The 21855-nt window shown below is 34.6% G+C and overlaps 1 protein-coding gene across 1 annotated transcript; it reads right to left on the reverse strand.

The window, feature by feature from the left end:
- Positions 1 to 17139: 17139 nt before the first annotated feature.
- LOC132555359 (repetitive organellar protein-like) lies at positions 17140 to 17866 on the reverse strand (the record flags this gene model as incomplete). Its single annotated transcript, XM_060219707.1, has 1 exon — positions 17140 to 17866. A coding segment is annotated over one exon (727 nt), but the record flags the coding sequence as incomplete, so codon positions are not given.
- Between the last annotated feature and the right edge of the window lie 3989 nt (positions 17867 to 21855).

A 21855-nucleotide genomic window follows, 5' to 3' on the forward strand; every position in this document is an offset into this window, starting at 1 on the left:
AATGTGATAACTGACCAGGTAAGTTCCATATTAATGTGATAATGTGATAACTGACCAGGTAAGTTCCATATTAATGTGATAACTGACCAGGTAAGTTGATAATTAATGTGATAACTGACCAGGTGATAACTGACCAGGTAAGTTCCATATTAATGTGATAACTGACCAGGTAAGTTCCATATTAATGTGATAACTGACCAGGTAAGTTCCATATTAATGTGATAACTGACCAGGTAAGTTCAAGATTAATGTGATAACTGGCCAGGTAAGTTCCATATCAATGTGATAACTGGCCAGGTAAGTTCAAGATTAATGTGATAACTGACCAGGTAAGTTCCATATTAATGTGATAACTGACCAGGTAAGTTCCATATTAATGTGATAACTGACCAGGTAAGTTCCATATTAATGTGATAACTGGCCAGGTAAGTTCCACATCAATGTGATAACTGGCCAGGTAAGTTCAAGATTAATGTGATAACTGACCAGGTAAGTTAACTGACCATATTAATGTGATAACTGACCAGGTAAGTTCAAGATTAATGTGATAACTGACCAGGTAAGTTCCATATTAATGTGATAACTGACCAGGTAAGTTCCATATTAATGTGATAACTGACCAGGTAAGTTCCATATTAATGTGATAACTGACCAGGTAAGTTCAAGATTAATGTGATAACTGACCAGGTAAGTTCCATATTAATGTGATAACTACCAGGTAACATATTAATGTGATAACTGACCAGGTAAGTTCCATTAATGTGATAACTGACCAGGTAAGTTCCATATTAAGTGTAACTGTCCATATTAATGTGATAACTGACCAGGTAAGTTCAAGATTAATGTGATAACTGACCAGGTAAGTTCCATATTAATGTGATAACTGACCAGGTAAGTTCCATATTAATGTGATAACTGACCAGGTAAGTTCAAGATTAATGTGATAACTGACCAGGTAAGTTCCATATTAATGTGATAACTGACCAGGTAAGTTCCATATTAATGTGATAACTGACCAGGTAAGTTCCATATTAATGTGATAACTGACCAGGTAAGTTCAAGATTAATGTGATAACTGACCAGATAAGTTCCATATTAATGTGATAACTGACCAGGTAAGTTCAAGATTAATGTGATAACTGACCAGGTAAGTTCCATATTAATGTGATAACTGACCAGGTAAGTTCCATATTAATGTGATAACTGGCCAGGTAAGTTCAATATTAATGTGATAACTGACCAGGTAAGTTCCATATTAATGTGATAACTGACCAGGTAAGTTCCATATTAATGTGATAACTGACCAGGTAAGTTCCATATTAATGTGATAACTGGCCAGGTAAGTTCCATATCAATGTGATAACTGGCCAGGTAAGTTCAAGATTAATGTGATAACTGACCAGGTAAGTTCCATATTAATGTGATAACTGACCAGGTAAGTTCCATATTAATGTGATAACTGACCAGGTAAGTTCCATATTAATGTGATAACTGACCAGGTAAGTTCCATATTAATGTGATAACTGACCAGGTAAGTTCCATATTAATGTGATAACTGACCAGGTAAGTTCCATATTAATGTGATAACTGACCAGGTAAGTTCCATATTAATGTGATAACTGACCAGGTAAGTTCCATATTAATGTGATAACTGACCAGGTAAGTTCCATATTAATGTGATAACTGACCAGGTAAGTTCCATATTAATGTGATAACTGACCAGGTAAGTTCCATATTAATGTGATAACTGACCAGGTAAGTTCCATATTAATGTGATAACTGACCAGGTAAGTTCCATATTAATGTGATTACTAGACAGGTAAGTAAAGGCCATGTAAGTTCAAGGTAATAATATAACTGTCCTGATCTGATAAGTTCCATATCAATGAGAAAACTGGCCAGTTAAGCTCCAGATTAATGGAATAACAGGTTAGGAGCATGTTATCAGGGAATTATGCATCAGTGTCACCTTATCAATAGTTACATTAAATCTAAAAAAGAACATTCCACCTATCTGACAATAATTGGTAACCTTTAATAAATGCTTTCAAACTTTGAAACTTCAATTTGTTCAATCTGGTTATTTTTTGTGTATGATCAAATTAATGAACTTTAAAAGCAATTACGTCTACAGAATAATTTGATTTATTCTTTAATAATTGGGCCTAAGCTTTCTTATTTCTCTTTTAGTAGTTATTTAAGATAATTAGGAATGGTTTCAACTTGAGTGTGACATGCCAACAATCCCTATTTAGAAAGGACTCACAACTTTATGTCCAAATTTAGGACAAATTTAGAAATCTTCTGGGTTGTTCATAACTTTACATCTCCCATTTGCCCTCTAGAAAGAGTAGCTTTAAGTATCCACAAATAATGGAAACTTGAAAATGTAAGACTGTATACACAAAGGAATATTTTATTGGTTCTGGATGTAGAGGTGCGTTCATAGCTCTATGATCTGATATGTATTTAGGGATCGGCTGCTGTTTGCTTTGTGTACTTCTCCAGTAATAGTACATAAATTTCTTCAAATTATGTTGCAAGTTATGTTTTCTCATCAATACTGAATCACTATGATAAAACATTCAAATCTGGCAGTGTTGGTACAATATAAATAGAAAGCCTGAACCAGGACAGGTAAGTTTACGATGCTGTTTGTGTCTTACAGATAATATAATACATAACCTACACAGGTAAAAATTGCATAAAAAGTAAACAAATGTAGGACATGCTACATAAAACATTTCTTCTATACTGTAGTCTTGTAAATGCACAAACTTTATGCAAGAAATAATTATACAAGCTGAATCGATAATACACAATAGAAATTAGTCTAAGTTCTGGTATGCAGAACATTTTACACAGGTGCTGTGGTGTGTCGACATAAAAAATGTGTTTTTATGACTCTAGAAACAAGTCAACACAAGTACCTGGTAGTCATATTTACAGAAGTGCTACTGGAAAAGTGAGCTGGGCCTCATATTAGATACTTACACCCTTCACCCCAAATCTTGCACACAAGCTTTTTATTTTTTAAAGTAGACAAGGGTGACCTTGGATGTGATGGTGTGAACATCACCAAATCTATTCAGGTCCAAATGTGATATCTTATGCACAAGGACACATGCTCTCATATATGCACTTATGCATGCACTTACTGACAAAAGGCTCGCTTTATACCTGTAAAACACTACCTTTTAACTAATTACTACATATTTGTACCTTCTCTCAAGTTTTAATGAAATAGGAGGTATTCTTACAACACAGAAAAGTGAACACCTGTGTATGTACCCAGGTAAAACAGAGACTTATTCACTGAAGCCCTAAAGTCTATTGTTATTTTACATTTGTAAAGCATTATGTAAGCAATTGAATTTTCAAGGTAAGATATTGATGGAGTTGAATTCATGACTGTGTGGTCTATATATATCCCTAAACAGGTACAGACCATTACCTTGCTGCATGTTACAGTAACAATTTATCCTTGGTAAATGACATGTATCCTTGTGACATCAAACATTACACAAACAAATCTCCTTGAACCATGATATTGTATAACATATGTATTTTTAGGCTTTGTTTTTGGAAATGTGGTCTAGTTAGTTACAAGTGTATCTGTATTCCATTTCATTCATACCACCGTGAATGCTATAATACTGCTATTAAATTCACAGGTGATAAATCTTGCTGGAGAATAATTTCAATAACCATTAATATAAGTGAGAAAAGCAATACTTTTAAAGGTTACACTTTACAAAAAAAAGGTTATATGTAACTTTTAAAGGTCATGTGTTGCATGTACCTTACTCATGTTTGTAACATGGGACTATGTATTTTTATAACTGGTAGATTCTTATCACCTTCATTTGTTGTTCAATTTTTTTTCTTTCATTTTTTTTTATTTTTAAATTTTTTTTTCAAATTTGTTTAATATCTTAGAAGCTATTTGATGTATTTGGGTATGAGGTGTAATGTTGGCATACAAGTGCAGAAAAAAAACGAGACCAGCAGCAACAAATTTCTTTTCTGTAATAGCACAGACATAGATATATTCTATTTTAAGTCTCTGGTATTAAATACCATCTTCTTCACAACAAATTTCATATCACTTACACCATCATTCACATCAATTATTAAAGCATTTAAAATCAAATTATGTTAAACACCAATTTCCATTCTCCTGTCATATACAATTCACTTGTCCCACTACCAAGCCACCCAAAGTTCATTTGTCACAGTTCACTATGCAACCATCAGGAATTGCCTTGTCAATTCCAGCCTCCCTCACAAGTATCAGCTAAATACAAGTAGAAGTACCATTACTGTTGTATCTAACTACGTTATATAAACATTTCATATCCAACAGCTCGATACATCTTTTACAAGATGTGTTTTCCAAAAAACTAATTTACAATCCCGATGATGGATTGACCTGTTCTGAACCAAAGTGTGATTTGTTAATGATACTACCTGTGTTGAAATGCTGCTAATCAATACTCAAAACTAACAATTTTAAAAATAGGTGGAAATATTACAGTTTATCACAAATTATCTTCTAAGCATTAAATAGACAGAAATCAATACAAAATCAGATTATTACAAAAAGTAATCACAAACTATTTATTGAGCATAAATGTCGGGAGGGTCGCTCAGTGTCCTTCCTGTCAAAGTTGACTGCATCAGCCAATTACAATGCTTGTACAGTTCATTCCATGTGAGGTATAATTTTTTGTTTCTGCAACAGTTGTTATGATTAATAGATGCTTTAGGAGATGAATATCATCCATCTACTGTGACAGAAAGATGTACCTGTAAACTAGAACACTCTATGAATAATTCTAGACAATTTAAAACAATTTTAGAGAGGCCCAATCCATCTTCTTAATTGTTCATAAATTTAAATTCCATTTAGTTCACAACAAAATAACACTTTAAACTATGATTTTATAGCAGTTGTGATTAAAGGATGTCTGTGAATGTACTTTTCTTAAGCTTAGAGTTTTAAACAAGTGAAATATCCCCCAAGGAAATTAGAATCTGACTACTGCCTGTCAATGCAGATACTGAGTGCACCTCAACCCAACATGTCTAGAGCTAAGGGCCATGAACCTGATACATCTGAGGACTCCTGTCTATTTATACCAGTTAACTACATCCATAAACATATAACAACCATTAATTGTCGGCAAAAAACAGCAAGTGCCAATTCATGAACCCACGGTTAGGCACCACAATATAACCTAGAGCACAGACATAGACTCAGGAGTTTTTTCACAATGTGACATCATGTATGAACAAAGTCAGACTAGAAGTCATAATGTCTTTAAAAATGTTTCAGTCAATGATTGGATGTTTCACTCAATATTTGAATGTTTCAGTCAACGATTGGATGTTTCAGTCAGTATTTGAATGTTTCAGTCAATGATTGGATGTTTCACTCAATATTTGAATGTTTCAGAATCAATAATTGAATGTTTCAGTCAATGATTGGATGTTTCAGTCAATATTTGAATGTTTCAGTCAATGATTGGATGTTTCAGTCAATGTTTGGATGTTTCAGTCAACGATTGGATGTTTCAGTCAATATTTGAATGTTTCAGAATCAATATTTGAATGTTTCAGTCAATGATTGGATGTTTCAGTCAACGATTGGATGTTTCAGTCAATATTTGAATGTTTCAGTCAATGATTGGATGTTTCAGTCAACGATTGGATGTTTCAGTCAATATTTGAATGTTTCAGAATCAATATTTGAATGTTTCAGTCAATGATTGGATGTTTCAGTCAATATTTGAATGTTTCAGTCAATGATTGGATGTTTCAGTCAATATTTGAATGTTTCAGTCAATGATTGGATGTTTCAGTCAACGATTGGATGTTTCAGTCAATATTTTAATGTTTCAGTCAATGATTGGATGTTTCAGTCAATATTTTAATGTCTCAGTCAATGATTGAATGTTTCAAGCAAAGATTGGATGTTTCAAGCAATGATTGGACATAATGTGATAATGGAATCCAAACAGTTAAAATCCTCACCATATCAATAACATACTGAATACCAGTTATCACTAATTCACAAGTATACCTAAAATAGCAACATTACAATGTGTTATACAGCATCAGTCAATGTAATGACTGGAATAGTACTCAAACCAAGACCTCTGAACTCTAGACTGATTCTGTGACCACATGAGTCTTGTCTGGTCACTGATAAATGATATACTCTATATTTCTACTGCAACGAGATCTTTGACCCTTAAAACACAAACCAGACCACTTTTCTACGGTATATTTTCCAACCCAATGTATCTTAATATTGGTGGTTGATATCATCACATACTGTGAGGTATTGAATAGAAAAACAACAAAGAAGATACAGAAATGTTTTCAGAATCTTAATTCAAACACAAATTCGATGGAAAATTTATGGCAAAATTAAAGTGCAAAAGTAAGATTTACATTATTACTCACAAAAAAATACAAGGCAAGTAAGTCCAGGCATTCCAGAAGAGTGTTGAGCTTCTACTTCATCAACAACACACATACTCTCAAATGAGAGCGAGATTAGCAACAACAGAACCAAAGGTGAGGCATTCTAATGAGCATCAAAGTCATCCAGTATCGTATTGCACAAGGTAATAGAATATATCTCATTGAGATCACTATGACAACCATAAAACTTTGCCATATTTTGCCGTAATATAAGTCATAGAGTATTCTCTGCATATAGAATCACTCTTACCGTTTAGCAAGGAAGGTATCATGATATATGAATGTTGTGGGGTATAAGAGTGGTATGTGGGAGTGAAATCTAGAAAATCTTCTTTCTTAAGCTATACCCACCTGCAGCATACCAGACCATTGTGATTAGGAATAACCATAGACAGAACAATTCCTTCATCAACTTGAAGTAAACAAGTAAGACATTGATTACATGTTCTAGCTTTACAACAGGAAAGTAACAGTTCTCCTTGTTTCTTAAGTAATCATAGCTCTTGAATCATAAGTGATGTACACAACTGATCTAAACATTTCTATGACCTCAGTACCGAGTAAAGAAAGTGTCATTGATAAGCACAGGTGTCATACATGACACAATTATCAATTTTGGATTTGGTAATGACTTCTGTAATATAACTATGAAATTATGATCTGCATCATCAGAGAGGTCATTTAAGAGAGAAAATTCACTTAACTAATAATTTATCTTTTATATCTGGCCATAAACAAAGGCAAAACATAACCATGTTGCTGTTAATTTGAATGTACAGTGAATGCCTATATAACGGTCATTTAATAAGCCCAGTCTCTGTCTTCGAATCAGGGTTATACCATATGTATCCTCAAATAAGCTCCCTCTCCAAGTGTTTAGTATTAAAGTATGGTGGGAACTACTTTAAGCTTACTCTCTTACAATATATCTGGAAAATGAAACAGAGTGTTTATTTGTGGGGAGTGGCTTTTTCATGTATAAATATTGTATGTCTTAACCTTCTCCTCCTCCTCCAACTTAACTTGTACACACATCTTGTCTTATTGCAGGATGAACGCTAGTAGAGTTCCAACATTTCTTACAGGAACACAGCACTAAAATACTCAGTTCAAATGGTAGTATGCCTAAGCTCAAAGAGCAAATTAGTTACCTCCAATTCAAAAGACAGTAGGTTGACTTATTATGGAACCCAAGTTACTTGTGACTTAAAGGCAGGGACTGGGCTTATTAGGGGATACAAGAGACCATTACCTTGTGACTTGTAGTCAAGGGATGAACTTATCATAGTACCCAAGAGGCGAATACCTTACTTGAGATTGAGAGTCAGGGGATGGGATATTATGGCACCCAAAAGGTCAATAACTGACTTATAACTTATAGGGCCAATACCTTGTGACTTAGAGTCAGGGAGTGGGCTTATTACAGGACTATGAAACAGTTTTTATTAAGGTTATTCTACTAAACAGTAATAGATCATTGACTTATCACTAGGCTTGGGCTTATTGTCAGATACAGTGCTGTGATATTACAGGCATTCACTATATAGAATCATTCCTTCTTATATCTACCCAGAATGTTGTTATGACAACAAAGATTCATAGTTAAAATGGTCCCCCTGTGGATATGGAATTAAATCATTCTACAAACACCCTTAAGAATGGGACACTGGCAAACACGCTACAGTTTGAACATTTACATAGACATGGGACAATTCAGAAAAATTTGTCAAAACAACAGATAGAGTTTAAGTTTACAAATTTTACCACACATTCTGACTTTGATTAAACCGATTTACCAGTGAAATCTAGATGATATGCCAAGATCATGACATAAGAATGATTCATATTGATGTTCTTCAGAAACATCAGATATTTTCTTTCTAAGAATAACTTATTCATTAACTATACATATATATCCAAGTCTATCCAGACCCATTCTGAATCAATGTCACATCTTCAGAACCATTTAACACATTTGGTTCATAGTTACCACCTTTCTATCAAAATACTACACTTGATAATATTCTGGGATAAATAACAACCTACTGAACATTTTAATTATATATCAAAGATGATATTTAATAAGCTGGTATGTCCAGATGTCAGCAATACACTTTCCCGAAACCCCTCCAGTTTCTACAACCAATGCCAATGGGACACACCCCTAACCACCCCACCCATTTGTAAACCTTAATTTTACAAAATAAACTTTCAGACTCCAGATGTGTTACTATATATACATCTTTTCAGAATTGAGGTAAGATAACAAGAATATTATGTGTACCAGACATCATTTGCTAATGAAAACAAACAAAAGGCCGTAACTCTGGACATTGTGATATAGAAGACAAGATATTAGCTGACATTCTGACATCTTAACATGTACACACATACAATATCAGATTATTGTAGGTGTCAGTATACAAGATGAGCCACAGACAGAGTAAAGTGTATGGGCTGACTACATTTAATGAGTACAAGCACTTGAAAGAGTTCAGGAAAAACAGCAATGCTTAGGGAGAAAGTTTGCCACAAGAATACACAAACATAATGATGTAATTGATCATACAACCTATTTCATTGTCGTAACGACCAAGTGACCTGGAAAAGCAGATTCTGATATTTGCTTTCATTAATTTACAGGACCAATACTTCAATTATCACAGAGGCTTGTCTTATCAAATTATCAAACTGTTCAATATTTTAGAATTAAGAATGACAAGCTCAACTAACTTCCTCAGTAAAGTTTTAAAATACCTGAAGACATTTTAAACCATCCAAATATTTATGAAAAAAGATCTACATATTATTGAAGTTTATGTCTTGATTCCATAAAACACACCTTTTAAATATCTATAAAGGTAAGTCATTTATGAAATTGAACAAATATCAAACAAAAATTTTAATAAATTCAAAATTTCCTTTTAAAAAACCAATCAAGGTATTCAATTCTTCACAACATGTATATATATTTTTTCTCCTTTTTGTATGTTATTAAAAAGAAAAGATTTCACTAGTAAGTCATTTGCGGTTGAGTAACAGAAATTTACACAAAATTTAAGAATTAAAACAATTTCTTAAATACTTACTTTACCTTCAATACTGTCAGTTTGTAGGCGGTTATATACACAGTGTATGAAAATCTAGACATCAAGTGATTTAAAATTCACAATCTTGTCAAATTTTCTGATAACATCCGTCTTTTATGTCACATACCATCTGTATCTGTGTTTATCAATATTAATACACACCTATTTGAACTTGAATTTCAGTATGTTGTAAGTGATACACATGCACATTTTATGGCATAGTTACTAATCATCACATGTAGTACATGTCTATAAATACATGATTACAGAATGCCAGGGGAATGTCATTGATGCAGACAATTTACATACAGAGAAAAGTCTTTTACCATTAAAACTCAATAAATCTACAATGTACACAACAACTCATATAAAATATATACGATATACCTTAAACATGTAGATAACTTACTTAATAGATACATTTTGTAACAGAAATATTGGAACATTTGTAATGGCATTAACAGTTGTTATAAATGACAGAACTTGCAGGTAATTATATCACATTGTAGACAAAGTTCTGTCATTTATAATAACTATAATCAACAAGGCAGTTCATGAGCTTGATACTTGAAATAAGCTCTTGAAATTTACTTAAAAGTGAACTTTATCTCTTCATCTTTGGTCAGGTTGCCCAGCTGTAAGTTCACATCCAGGGCATTTACTGTTGAAAGAAAACCAGACTCAGTACCCTAGATAAAATAAATGGGACAAAAAATAGATGCAGATGTAGGTAAGTCAATATACTATTCATCATATCTAACAAGAGTAAACCTGTTATCTACTCTGGGTCAGGGATTTGCTGTGGTAAAGACTATGAAAGTTCATATGAGGCTGAGTACAGTTAACTGTTAGCCAAATCACAGGACTAAGGTGTGCTACATTAGATACACCCAATATTCAACTTTTCACATGTGTATAAACTTAACAAATAACTTTTCAACACAGCCTCATTTTCAATGATAAAAGCTGTTGACAAGCATTTGTTAAAACATCACACTAGAGTCTCTGATGAACTCTAGCCATCTACAATTTCTATTTTGAAGTAACTCAAGGCATCGTAAAGCCATACAGCTGAAACAATTAAAGAAAAAAAAATGTTCCAGAAATGAAATGAAAGTAACATTTGGTATTGATGTGTAAGGGCCATCACATACCATCCTATATAACTTGAGTGAAGTGTCTTGCCTATACAACCATGACTGCCAATGACAGGATCTCACCTTCCTGAATAATACAAACTGTTCCCACATTCACTTTGGGCTGCCAAGTCTGACATCCCTATTGGAAGTGGTATCCTGGTGACAACTCTTCCGACTGTGGTATCCTGGCGATGCCTCAGCTGACTGTGGTATCCTGGCGATGCCTCTTCCGACTGTGGTATCCTGGCGATGCCTCTTCCGACTGTGGTATCCTGGCGATGCCTCTGCTGACAGTGGGATCCTGGCGATGCCTCTGCTGACAGTGGTATCTTGGCGATGCCTCAGCTGACTGTGGTATCCTGGCGATGCCTCAGCTGACTGTGGTATCCTGGCAATGCCTCAGCTAACTGTGGCATCCTGGCGATGCCTCAGCTGACTGTGGTATCCTGGCGATGCCTCTGCTGACAGTGGGATCCTGGCAATGCCTCTGCTGACAGTGGTATCTTGGCGATGCCTCTGCTGACAGTGGTATCTTGATGATGCCATTGCGGACTGTGGTATGCTGGTGATGGCTGTTCTGACTGTGCTATATAACTACACCTCTACTGACTTTGGTATCCTTGTAATGTCTCTACTGACTGTGGTATCTTGGCAATGCCTATACCGACTGTGGTATCCAGGCAACGTCTATACTGACTGTGGTATCCTGGCAACACCACTTTTGACTGTGGTTGTCTGGCCTCATTACAAGGAACATTGCAATTTTCATGAAAATGATGACTTTTGATAATTTGGTGATAATTGCCAGGTACTAAAGTAGACTAAGCACAAGATTGTTTACATGTTCTAACTGTAATTATTGTCAACTATGTAGTGACATTTTTTTTTTATTTCGGTAATAATTACCATAACTTTAGTATGCCAATTCCTCTTACCATAGAGGAGACATTCACATCCCAGCTCCAAATCTGATATAGGGTAGTAAGAAGGGCAGAAATTATACCCAAGCAAAAAATTTGGACAACAACAAAAAACCACCTGTGGACAGACAACATGGGATGTGATACATACTACTGATTAACAGATGGGTAACAACCACTGACTGTGCCACAACCAGAGGACCTAGAGTAAAAAGGTCATCAGTGACTGATGCCAATGATCTCATGTAAAAGTCAGTAAAGGTGGCCTGTCCTTGCCAGAAGACAGCTGGCATGACCTCCTGAAAGGAAGAACCTGAAAGAAGAACCCAAGACGAAGCAAGAGCCCTCACCTCATGACCCCTAACCTTGAACCGCACACAGATCCTCTCATTTGATTGGTCGAAAGCAGAGCAAATTACCTCTTAGATCCATCTAGAGACGGACTAAGCAATGATATTCTGCTTACCCTGTTTGATGGGCAGAAACAAAAAAGAATGGGAACCTCACAATCCCTCCCTGATTTTATCGAGATAAAACCACAAGGCGTGACAAGGCGTGACAAGGACAAAGTGAACTGTCACTGTCAGAGCTTCCTGCCAAGGAAGGAATCCTAATTGTATCAGAAGTAAAACCAGGCACCTGATTCTTCACTAAGAATGTAGGATGGGTGACCAAAGAGACCGCAGTACACTCCCTAGACCAACGAAGACAAGCATGAAGACATGACAAGCATGAGTCTGTACCCTGAAGCCAAGACAATGAGAAAAACCAACTTCAGAGAGGCACTCCCAAGGGGCTCTAGTCAAGGAATCTAGCATGAACAATAGATTCCAATGAGGGGCTAGCTGCCTGACTTTAGGTCTGACCAGGCCAAAGCTTCTAACCAGAGCAAACAAGGAAGAAGTGCTGACTTCTTGCCTGCCATGAAAAACAAAGATGCCAGCATAAGCAGAGTGATAGCTAGCTTTAGTTCCAGGAGCACTTTCTGAATAAAGACAGAAGAAAATCTGCAATCACTGGAACAGGGGCCTTGATTGAATCAATCTGCCTCTCACCACACCAACCACAGAATATTCTCCATTTGGATTGGTAGACAGAAGAAGAGAAAGACTTGATTGATCTTGCAGTGCTCTCCAACACATTCTCAGGAAAGCCTGCCTGAGAAATGCCTCCTGTGATAGCCTCCACTTGTGAAGGTGGAGGATCTGAGGCTGTGAGCACACCACTTAGGACAGAGGCTGCCAAAAGGAGGTCTAGACTGAGTGGCAACCACAAAGGCTGGTCAACCAGCAGAAATAGTTACTCTGGAAACCAGAGCTGCCATCGGCCAAAGATGAGCTATCAGAAGAGAATAAGAATGTTCTCAAAACTTCTGAAGCACCCTGCCCGCCAGATCGAATGGAGGGAATGCACACGCTTTCAACCCATTCCTATCCAGAGAGAGAGCATCAACTGCCCAAGCCTGTTGATTGGGGACCGGAGAGACATAGGTTGGTAAATTAGCATTCAGAGCTGTGGCAAACAGATCTATATTTTAGTTTAACTTATTCCTTAATATCACATTACTGTTTTTATACTTTATAGAATACAATCTTGTTAAAACCTGTTAAACATTCAAAGAATGTTATTGTAAAAACTCACTAAAAACAAGCCTATGCCTGGCAATAAGTCCATGGATACATGCTCTTCAGTAAAATGAATAACAAATGCTTTTGTTTTATTGTAATGGTCCTTTCCCCTGATTCGGAGTAGGTAATATGTAATATTCCACCCAACACTCCATTAATCCCTCATCCACACCTCAACACCCCATTCATCACCCCACTCACATCCTATCACCCCATTCATCCCCCACCCACATCCCTACACCCCATTCATACCTCATCTACATCTCAACATCCCATTCATCACCCCACTCACATCCTAACACCCCATTCATCACCCCACTCACATCCTATCACCCCATTCATCCCCCACCCACATCCCTACACCCCAATCATACCTCATCTACACCTCAACATCCAACTGATTCTCCACCCACACACTCACACCTCACTTACCCCCACCCTCATCCCAACCTGTACCTCACTCATCCCCCATTCATATCCAAATGCCTAACATACTCACTTCCCAACACCCCACTCACCCCTCCCACATCCCAACACCCTGCTTACCCCTACCCACACCCATACAACCCACTTACCCACACTGACAACCCTACACCCTCTTACAATATCCCTATCTGCACTGGGTTTCATCTAAGGATATATGGAAACAAAGATTCATTTCTAATTCTACTCTATGATTTAAAATGAATATAAATTTCAGGTTCAATAAAATGCATAAAATCTCCATGAAATATCAACTTTGCAAATCCTATATGTTATACTAACTAACTATTTAATATATTCATCTAAGTAGAACATAGATTCTGAATTTTTATCAGATCAACTTTTATATATGTATATCAAAAAAGACCATTAACATTAAGAGATCATCTACACTATGAGACCTCTCTTAACCTTTTCCTTATTACAACTGTTCAAACGGAAATTCAAGACCTCATATGCATATTGTTATTTACAGAGCTGAGTCAGCTGACACAGACATATCAGCAACACATGATCAGCTGACTTCTTAGAAAGCCTGCTGAAGAGGTCTACATTCCAATATTCCTAAACCTATATAAGGACTTCTTTTTGTAAACTGCTGTTCAAATTTATAAAAACTATAAAATGATTCTCAACAACCACTTATTGTTGTTTAACATGAAAGTGTCATTACCCTTCTATGTTAACATATGATGACATACTTTCATTGTGAACAGTTATACATTGTATAGAAAAGAAAATTTTATCAGTTGACAAATTTTTATTTATTTCAATTGATAACTTTCATTTTCACTACACATGATATCTGACATATTGTGGTCAGTATACAAATATGTGACATGAATTTATAACTAACACTTTGTTTAAAATATTATACAGAGGGATGGTAATTTTAACACACAAAAAAATTGCTGTTCCATGAGTGAATAAAAATCTTGTAAATTTTCTATGCTGATCAAGATATTGACCTGGCATTTTTATAAATATATATAACAGGTGTCAAAAGTGCTCCTTCAATGAAGGTTGAGTTCTCACTGTTTAGTTAACAAGGTGTATCGACTATATGAAAAAGAGCAGGTATCAACTACACATATTGAAATAAATCAATATACTTAATAGTTAACGAATGATTCTAATTAAAATTGTTTGATTGTATACATGGTGGAAGCTCGAGCAAAAAAAAAATGTTAATTGCTTAACAGAAATATTGTTATTCACAAAAAAAATAATAAAAGAAATTCTCAATTGAATTACAATGATTTTTGTGAGCAGAGTCCTAAATATTTATTTTTCTTTGTACTTATTTCTCATCTGTACATTTTATTTTTCTATGAAAAAATCAAAGTACACTTTGAACGGTGAGCTTGACTCATTCAAACATAAGGACCTTGTGACTCTGGACTGAACATCTCTCTGCGTAGTAACACAACACACTATTTGATCTTAACTTGTTACATGATTGATGGACTTAACTTGTGTACCAAAGCTCTCATTAAACAACTTGAATAGATGTTTTGCTTTAGAACTAGGTTAACAATGAACATGACCTCTATATTATAGAGAATGATATTACAAAAAAGATGATATTCAATCACAGATGAACTGCTCACCAGTACCAAAGCTCTCATTAAACAACTTGAATAGATGTTTTGCTTTAGAACTAGGTTAAGAAAAGAGACAATTTACATAGTGTATTTTAATTACTATACACTCTTTACTTACCTTAGAAGAATACAGATCAGATCGATCAGATCAATTTTCTGTTCCCCAAACACATTGAAGTATCTGTTTTATCAACTGAATTTCACTTTGGATATAGACAGACTGTCTACAGCTAATGCTGACTACGACACAAGTTTTCTCCCAAGCCACGTGTTTGATCACAGAATAATTTCTCCTATTTGTGTTGTTTAATCATAGTTTAACTGCTCCCAAAACACTTCAATTCATTTCTATAATACTGCCAAATCATTACTTTTTGAGGCAGTTTGTGGATATTGTTTATCCATCAATCCCTATGTCCATGAAAAGATCAAAACTGACATGGATTTTAGTACTAATAGATTTTGTAACATTGGTCCACAAAACCAAGCACTAACCAAAACACATCTTTCTATAAAACTATGACAGAGAAAGGTATATCACAGATTTATCCTATAACAAATAATCCCATAGGTCAAATGTACAAATTCTGACTTGAAACTCAGAAAAGATATTAATGCAGAGCAATTAATAATGAGTGTTTACTAGATCAATATTTTTAAGATAATATCTTCCAAAGAACCTCAACAGTATTTCAAAAAAATCTACATATGATATAATATAGTCATGTCGACAACCATAAAAATTTCATCTCACTAAATTAGTTTACTACAATTTTCTGGTACCAGAATATACTTGTTGGAACATGTTTTATCAACTAAATCATTATTAATTTGTTTTTTTCCTAAAACTACGTTGGTAGAAAATCTGTAACTGCTTTAGTCATACTGAATTAACATCCTTAATTCGGGTGAAATGAAGTGTAAGTCAGGATGATGGTAATTCTCTATATCTCATTGTAATTAAGTTACACACAAGGAGGCCCCCCAGGGATGAGCACATCCATTCTATCAATTATGGGTGTATCAAAAGGAATACACTGTCGACAAATGGCTATTACAATACATGATGCAATTACCAATGGTCAACCTTCCATTCTAAACACAAAAAGTTGGGGGCTATTTATTATCATCATAGCTTTAATTTGTATGCAGCTCCATGTCTAGTGTCTTTATCAGGGTAATTGTCTGTACTTGTACTAATGACAATAGAATAACTCTCTTCCATCGTGTCAGAAGGAGATTAGGAGGGAGCAACAGAGCTGATAATTTGATATGTAATTGGTTTGAAAGACAGAGACTTTCACTTTGGTCTTCATATACAACAAGACATAAAGATTTCTACATGTCAATGTCATGTCAAGGTCACTGTTGTTTTCAAGCACATCTCAAGAACTTTTAATTACCATTTGTCACTGTTATATTCAATGTTACTATGTTGAATTCGTATTTGTTACAATCACTGTCAATTACAATCCATGTTGTCATGGTGATATTTGTCACAATCACTACCATTCACAATCAGTGTTGCCACAGTGATTCCACTTTTGTTACAATCACCAGCATTAACAATCCATATTGTCATGATAACTCACCATCTTTCATGGTAAAGTACTAAATAATAAAGGTTACCATGAACAACTTTCATTGTTTACGAATACAACCAAGAACATTGTCAAGGTCACTGCCTTGTGAAATCAAGGTTGGTTAGGTCGAATATGTTTGTTACAAAGGTTGCTATCAATAAAACCAACTAAGATCAACAATATCATCTCAAATTTGTCTTATTATGCTGAATACCCAGTATCAAGGTCACTTTTCTCCTTACTAAAAGTTATATCACTTGTATCAAGGTCACTTTTCTCCTTATTCAAAGTTATATCACTTGTATCAAGGTCACTTTTCTCCTTATTCAAAGTTATTTCACTTGTATCAAGGTCAATTTTCTCCTTATTCAAAGTTATTTCACTTGTATCAAGGTCAATTTTCTCCTTATTCAAAATTATATCACTTGTATCAAGGTCACTTTTCTCCTTATTCAAAGTTATTTCACTTGTATCAAGGTCACTTTTCTCCTTATTCAAAGTTATTTCACTTGTATCAAGGTCACTTTTCTCCTTATTCAAAGTTATTTCACTTGTATCAAGGTCACTTTTCTCCTTAGTCAAAGTTATTTCACTTGTATCAAGGTCAATTTTCTCCTTATTCAAAATTATATCACTTGTATCAATGTCACTTTTCTCCTTATTCAAAGTTATTTCACTTGTATCAAGGTCACTTTTCACCTTATTCAAAGTTATTTCACTTGTATCAAGGTCAATTTTCTCCTTATTCAAAGTTATTTCACTTGTGTCAAGGTCAATTTTCTCCTTATTCAAAATTATTTCACTTGTATCAAGGTCAATTTTCTCCTTATTCAAAGTTATTTCACTTGTATCAAGGTCACTTTTCTCCTTATTCAAAGTTATATCACTTGTATCAAGGTCACTTTTCTTCTTATTCAAAGTTATATCACTTGTATTAAGCCAACATCATTATCAGAAATTGGTTCCTTTCATTTACACATATTCACATATTAATTTCCAACAGTTTTACATTCATCTCTTTTTCAATATAATTCTGCAAGTTTTATATGAGAGCAAATCATAAACTTTTGAACTGATTTGATCTCATTTTAAAATTTTTAAACACATCTATTAACTTCGAACGTATGGTAATTGACCTCCTACAAGGAATTGTCAGTTACCTCCCCTAACACCAGGAATACACTCCAATAGCAAAACAATAGTGTACACAATGTACAGGTCTCTGATTCCTGTAACAAAACAATAGTTTACCCAATGTACAGGTTTGACTCCTACAGCATAACAACAGTGTATCAAATGTATAGGTCTGACTCCAACAGCATAACAACAGTGCATCAAATGTACAGGTTTGACTCCTACAGCATAACAACAGTGTATCAAATGTACAGGTTTGACTCCTACAGCAAAACAACAGTGTATCAAATGTATAGGTCTGAATCCTACAGCAAAACAACAGTGTATCAAATGTACAGGTTTGACTCCTACAGCATAACAACAGTGTATCAAATGTACAGGTTTGACTCCTACAGCAAAACAACAGTGTATCAAATTTACAGGTTTGACTCCTACAGCATAACAACAGTGTATCAAATGTACAGGTTTGACTCCTACAGCAAAACAACAGTGTATCAAATGTACAGGTTTGACTCCTACAGCAAAACAACAGTGTATCAAATGTACAGGTTTTACTCCTACAACAAAACAACTGTGCATCAAATTTACAGGTTTGACTCCTACGGCAAAACAACAGTGTATCAAATGTACAGGTTTGACTCCTACGGCAAAACAACAGTGTATCAAATGTACAGGTTTGACTCCTACAGCAAAACAACAGTGTATCACATGTACAGGTTTGACTCCTACAGCAAAACAACAGTGTATCAAATTTACAGGTTTGACTCCTACAGCATAACAACAGTGTATCAAATGTACAGGTTTGACTCCTACAGCAAAACAACAGTGTATCAAATGTACAGGTTTGACTCCTACAGCAAAACAACAGTGTATCAAATGTACAGGTTTTACTCCTACAACAAAACAACTGTGCATCAAATTTACAGGTTTGACTCCTACGGCAAAACAACAGTGTATCAAATGTACAGGTTTGACTCCTACGGCAAAACAACAGTGTATCAAATGTACAGGTTTGACTCCTACAGCATAACAACAGTGTATCAAATGTACATGTCTATTCAGAATATAGTCTAAATGTAAACCTCCAATATTGATAAGGTAAACAATTCTTTTAAAAGCCAGTCTTTATTTAAACACAATCACCAAACTCATTTATGATAACTGGGCCTATTTCAATGAACAGTTAAATGTATACTGTGTATTCATTCCTCAATGAATTCATATGGAATCCCAAATTAAACAGTCAAGCTATTTTGGGTTGAACTGATATAGTACCTTACCAACATCCCTGTCACAACATTTCCAGACTTTTGGCAGCACATGAATACAATATACCTACGATTGAGTGAGTGAGTACTTACAACAATATACACTGTACGTACTGTACATATATCTGATATTCTATTTAAAACTGTAAAGTTCACGTCTTCATGAATCAGACTGTGGAGTGCATATCACTATACACAAGAACATGGTTCTGTATATCAACACGAAATCAATGAGCCTTGCAATTACACAAACATCATAGGTACCAGTTTCAATAATAACATTAAGTGGTTAGTTAATTGGAAATTGAGGACTTTTAATTACAAATTACACAGCCAATATTTTATAATGTTATTTCAACATTAAAAAGGGTTATTGAATTTTAAAATTATTTTAATATTTGTGCTCATTTCATGTCATTTAATGTCTAACATGAAAAACACTTAAGTTAAGATAATGTTAACATCATTTAATGTTATGAAAACTTGGTACTCTTCATCCCATCCTTCAGCTGTAGGTCCTCTCTAAACTTGGTGTATCCATTGTTGTCAAACTCCATTCATCTAAAATCTGGTCATAGCCATTCACAATCAAGTGTTCTAAATTGTTCTAAAAATGTTGTAAAGGATCATCAATGAAAAAGACCTTATAATGAATTTGGTTGATGTTCTAAGTGATGTTTGAACATTTTGACTATCTTGGATCCAAAAATTTATTTTGAAATTTTAAAATACTGATCAAAAGTAAAGATCAAATGATTCTGTCATTTTTCATAATTTAAGCAGGTCATGATATAGCCAATATCAGGCTGACCTGACAAAATCAGGTGAGTTGGTGACACTGTATTGTTGACCCCTTAACAATCCTATCTATTTTACCATTAAAATTAAGACTGAGGACATTGAATATTGAATAAAAAATATCCATTAAAACACCTAAGTGACCCAACTAATAATTCAATTATGCAAACAGGTAAATGTGTTCACTTTCTCAATTGAAGGACTGTATTTCAGAACACCTTAAAAACCAAGCATTCATGCTGAACATCCTGTCAGTCCTAGTTCTTTCTTATGCAGTGTTCAAGCAAAGTTTAAATGAGGTTAAAAGAGAAGAAATATTTATATACCTGTAAGCATTAACTGCAGAATATTTGTTTCATCTGTCTGGTGGTAAGCGACTGGTCTGTGGTCTGCAAATGACTTGGATCATGAGCAGTCCGATGTCAAACAACTTAGACAATGAGCATTGAAGTGGTAGTTGCAGCTCATTTATAGTATTTTAGAATGTCAGCTTACACAGCAGAATAAATCTCTAAAACCCGGAAACCTGACTGTTGTATGAACCCAGCGTTGTTTAACATAATAGCTTAGTTTGCAATGATGAATAAGCAATGCTTTTATCATCATTTAAGAAAAAAATGTTTAAAACTTGTATCATTCTAAAATCTGCATACCGATACATATACTTGCACATAGCTAGAATAATGTTATACTTTTATGTTTTAGTTGACAGTAATAGATCTGAAATGCATGACTGACTACCTTAAATCAAGTCATAGAGCATTTACATTGAGAGCGAGATTTAATCCCCTACCTGCTGTTGACCTTGATGAATATTTAGTATTCTGGTCCTTGTCCACAGCTGACCAATGACCGTTATTTCAATATGTCCTTGTCCTCCAGACTTTCAGCAGGAAAATAATAAAGATATAGAATTCCACAGATACCTTTTTTATCATCAGCAAAATAGATTAAGTTTCTGGTGAATATATCGCCTTAAGCCTCTTAAAGTTCAACTACTTCCCAGTGTGATTTGTCCTCAAATAAAACCCTCCTCCATCCCCTCCCTCTATAATATGTCAGTTATACTGTCCGTGCCAGTTGTAGCCAACCCCAACACCAGTAGTCATGATTAAATGATATTTCCACAATGTAGTGAATTAAGATTGTTTTAAAGAGATTATTTGTTACACAACACAGATTTTGTATGGTATGGTACAAAACACTGATGTTTATAAGCATAAAATGTTCTAATCGTCTAGGATTATTGGCATGTTTCTAATCATTATATATGTCTGACCAGTAAACAGAAGAATCTGTCAACAGACGATGGAAAAAATTCTGAACAAACTAGTCTTTTCTGACTGCATACACTAATACAAAGAATTGTATCAGTGAGCAGAGACTATCCTTTGTTACATCTGTATAGTAACCCATCTTATAACTAGTAACATCAGAATCATAGTATCATGTTACATCTGTATAGTAACCCATCTTATAACTAGTAACTCCAGAATCATAGTATCATGTTACATCTGTATAGTAACCCATCTTATAACTAGTAACATCACAATCATAGTATCATGTTACATCTGTATAGTAACCCATCTTATAACTAGTAACATCACAATCATAGTATCATGTTACATCTGTATAGTAACCCATCTTATAACTAGTAACATCAGAATCATAGTATCATGTTACATCTGTATAGTAACCCATCTTATAACTAGTAACT

The sequence above is a fragment of the Ylistrum balloti genome, unplaced genomic scaffold (assembly GCF_031769215.1).
Source record: "Ylistrum balloti isolate Yb309-2 unplaced genomic scaffold, AGI_CSIRO_Ybal_v1 Utg370476, whole genome shotgun sequence".
Taxonomy (NCBI): domain Eukaryota; kingdom Metazoa; phylum Mollusca; class Bivalvia; order Pectinida; family Pectinidae; genus Ylistrum; species Ylistrum balloti.